Below are 2,080 nucleotides of genomic sequence, written 5' to 3'. Positions count from 1 at the left end.
TATGTATGTATGTATGTATGTATGTATGTATGTATGTATGTATGTATGTATGTATGTATGTATGTATGTATGTATGTTGGGGGTATCTGAAGCCGTATGTTGTTTGTGCATGTATGAACCTTTGAGTAAGACTGTGAAATAAGTCCCCAACCACCACCCGCCATAGTTCCTGAAAGGATGTTGAGTTCATCAGTTCATCCTTTTATATACTGTATATATATACAGTATATAAAGAACTAACATATATACTGTGTATATACAGTACATAGGCTAGTTTGCTCCTGATGATGAGTATAGCACTAGCAGCACTATATCTGATACTGTTTTTCATTTATGTGCAGAAAAACTCTTGACTGCAGCTGTGACTCCAAAAGCCTCCACTCTGAGACATGGGGTCAAAAGGATTTTGTTGTTGTGAAGATGAAAGGCCAAACCGCAGCAGAAATGCTGGGATGGAATTAAAAAGTATGYTTTGTAAACTGGGCCTCTGTCTGAAATGCTGGCTTGAACGGCGGCGGGTGATGTGCATTCCTTTAAGGCATGCTAGGCCTTTAATTGTCAACTTGGTCAGCGAGCGCAGCTGTGTGCTGGTTTTATACAAGCTCATGGAAATGTGAACACTACTTAAAATGGCTGACTCGCTATATGGGGACCAGCCTCAGAGAAGAAGCTTTAAACTCCAAACAGCCATTGCTTCAAAAATAAGACGTGTAGAAAAGATTTATTTTCATAAATAAATCATGTAGCAGTTTGGTTGATGAAAATTTGCAGTTAATTATCACAGAGGCAAACGGTTCTTCATTTAGTCTGTTTGTAAACAAACATATGTAGATAGAATGAAGCAAGTTTCAAATGAGAATTGCAGCAAGAATTTCACATTACAGTAAAAAGGTGCAACGTGTAGACTATAAAACAAATAATTAAACAGGTCTGAGTTCTTTCATTTAAATAAACTCATCTCTGTTGTCATRAATGCACTCTTTGTGTTGAATGTTTTTAACTGTAAGAGTCTCAGTTGGACACATGAAGGCGCCATTTCCATGCGCACCACAGGAAGCCTTTTTTTTCCTCTCAATGAGAGACTTGGAAGAAACTAATGCAAGTGTTTAACAGCTGCAGACACAGATCAGTCAGGTCAAACAGGCAACATGATCCCGCGCGGCTCCACGTCCAGTCTGATCCCATTAAGGATGAAGGCGCGAGCGGCTAATTATTTTAATATTCCGGCATGTTTTTAACAAGTCTGTCGATCTGTGTGCTTTTACAGAGGAGAGGAACAAATAGTTCAACAGAAGTGTCAGGGATATGTATAAAAAACAGGCTACTGTCCTTACGCGCGCGCGCCTTTGCCCACATTTCCATTACGCACGGTTCACATGAGTCCTGCCGGGATGGAGCAGCGCCACACAGGAGAGCCACTGACTGATGAAGAGGAGAGCACGGGGAAGCCTTCATCTTCACCTTTCTGCTTAAACACCCAAACGTCCCTTCGTGCGTAAAAAAAAGAACAAAAGGAAAAAAAAAGGAGGGCGACCATCGTGTCATGGCTCCACTCCACGGACGGAGGAGTCGCGTGGATTCCCGTCCCGAAAACTTCCAGAGTCCTCTCCGAGAGGTCCCTTCGGATTCCCGCTCCGCGCTTTCCCCCCGTTTCCACTGAGCACCGGGAGGCGAGGCTGTTGGCACCGCGATGGCCGCCGCGTCCTGAGCGCACGGGAGGGACGGGATGATGGATCTGGAGGTGACGGATGTGAACTGCTCCCTGAACGAGAGCGGCTGCGGCGGGCTGAGCGCGTCTCCCGCCGGGGTGTCCACTGCGCTGGCCAGCGTGCTGATCTTCACCATCGTGGTGGACATTCTGGGCAACGTGCTGGTCATCCTGTCCGTGTACAGGAACAAGAAGCTCAGGAATGCAGGTGAGAACACTTTTCTGCTGTGTCCAAATAAAATGATCTGTGTCTTAATTAATGCAGAACAACTGTTTTTCATCATGCATGGCAACTCACATCTAACACCCTCTGTCTGAGTGTGTGTGTGTGTGTGTGTGTGTGTGTGTGTGTGTGTGTGTGTGTGTGTGTGT

The 2,080-nt window shown here is 45.1% G+C and overlaps 1 protein-coding gene across 1 annotated transcript in view; it reads left to right on the top strand.

Annotated features, from left to right (window-relative positions):
• The first annotated feature begins 971 nt into the window (after nucleotides 1-971).
• The window catches only part of mtnr1c (melatonin receptor 1C), a 23,629-nt gene continuing 22,520 nt past the window's right edge, over nucleotides 972-2,080 (top strand). The window contains exon 1 of the mRNA XM_014006079.1: nucleotides 972-1,916. Coding sequence (XP_013861533.1) covers nucleotides 1,727-1,916 — 190 coding nt within the window. The 5' untranslated portion in view covers nucleotides 972-1,726. The remainder of the gene's footprint in view (nucleotides 1,917-2,080) is intronic.

This window comes from Austrofundulus limnaeus, unplaced genomic scaffold (assembly GCF_001266775.1).
Source record: "Austrofundulus limnaeus strain Quisiro unplaced genomic scaffold, Austrofundulus_limnaeus-1.0 Scaffold34, whole genome shotgun sequence".
NCBI lineage: Eukaryota > Metazoa > Chordata > Actinopteri > Cyprinodontiformes > Rivulidae > Austrofundulus > Austrofundulus limnaeus.
The sequence above is the reverse complement of the archived record's forward strand: the minus strand, read 5'-3'. Positions and strand labels throughout refer to the sequence as shown.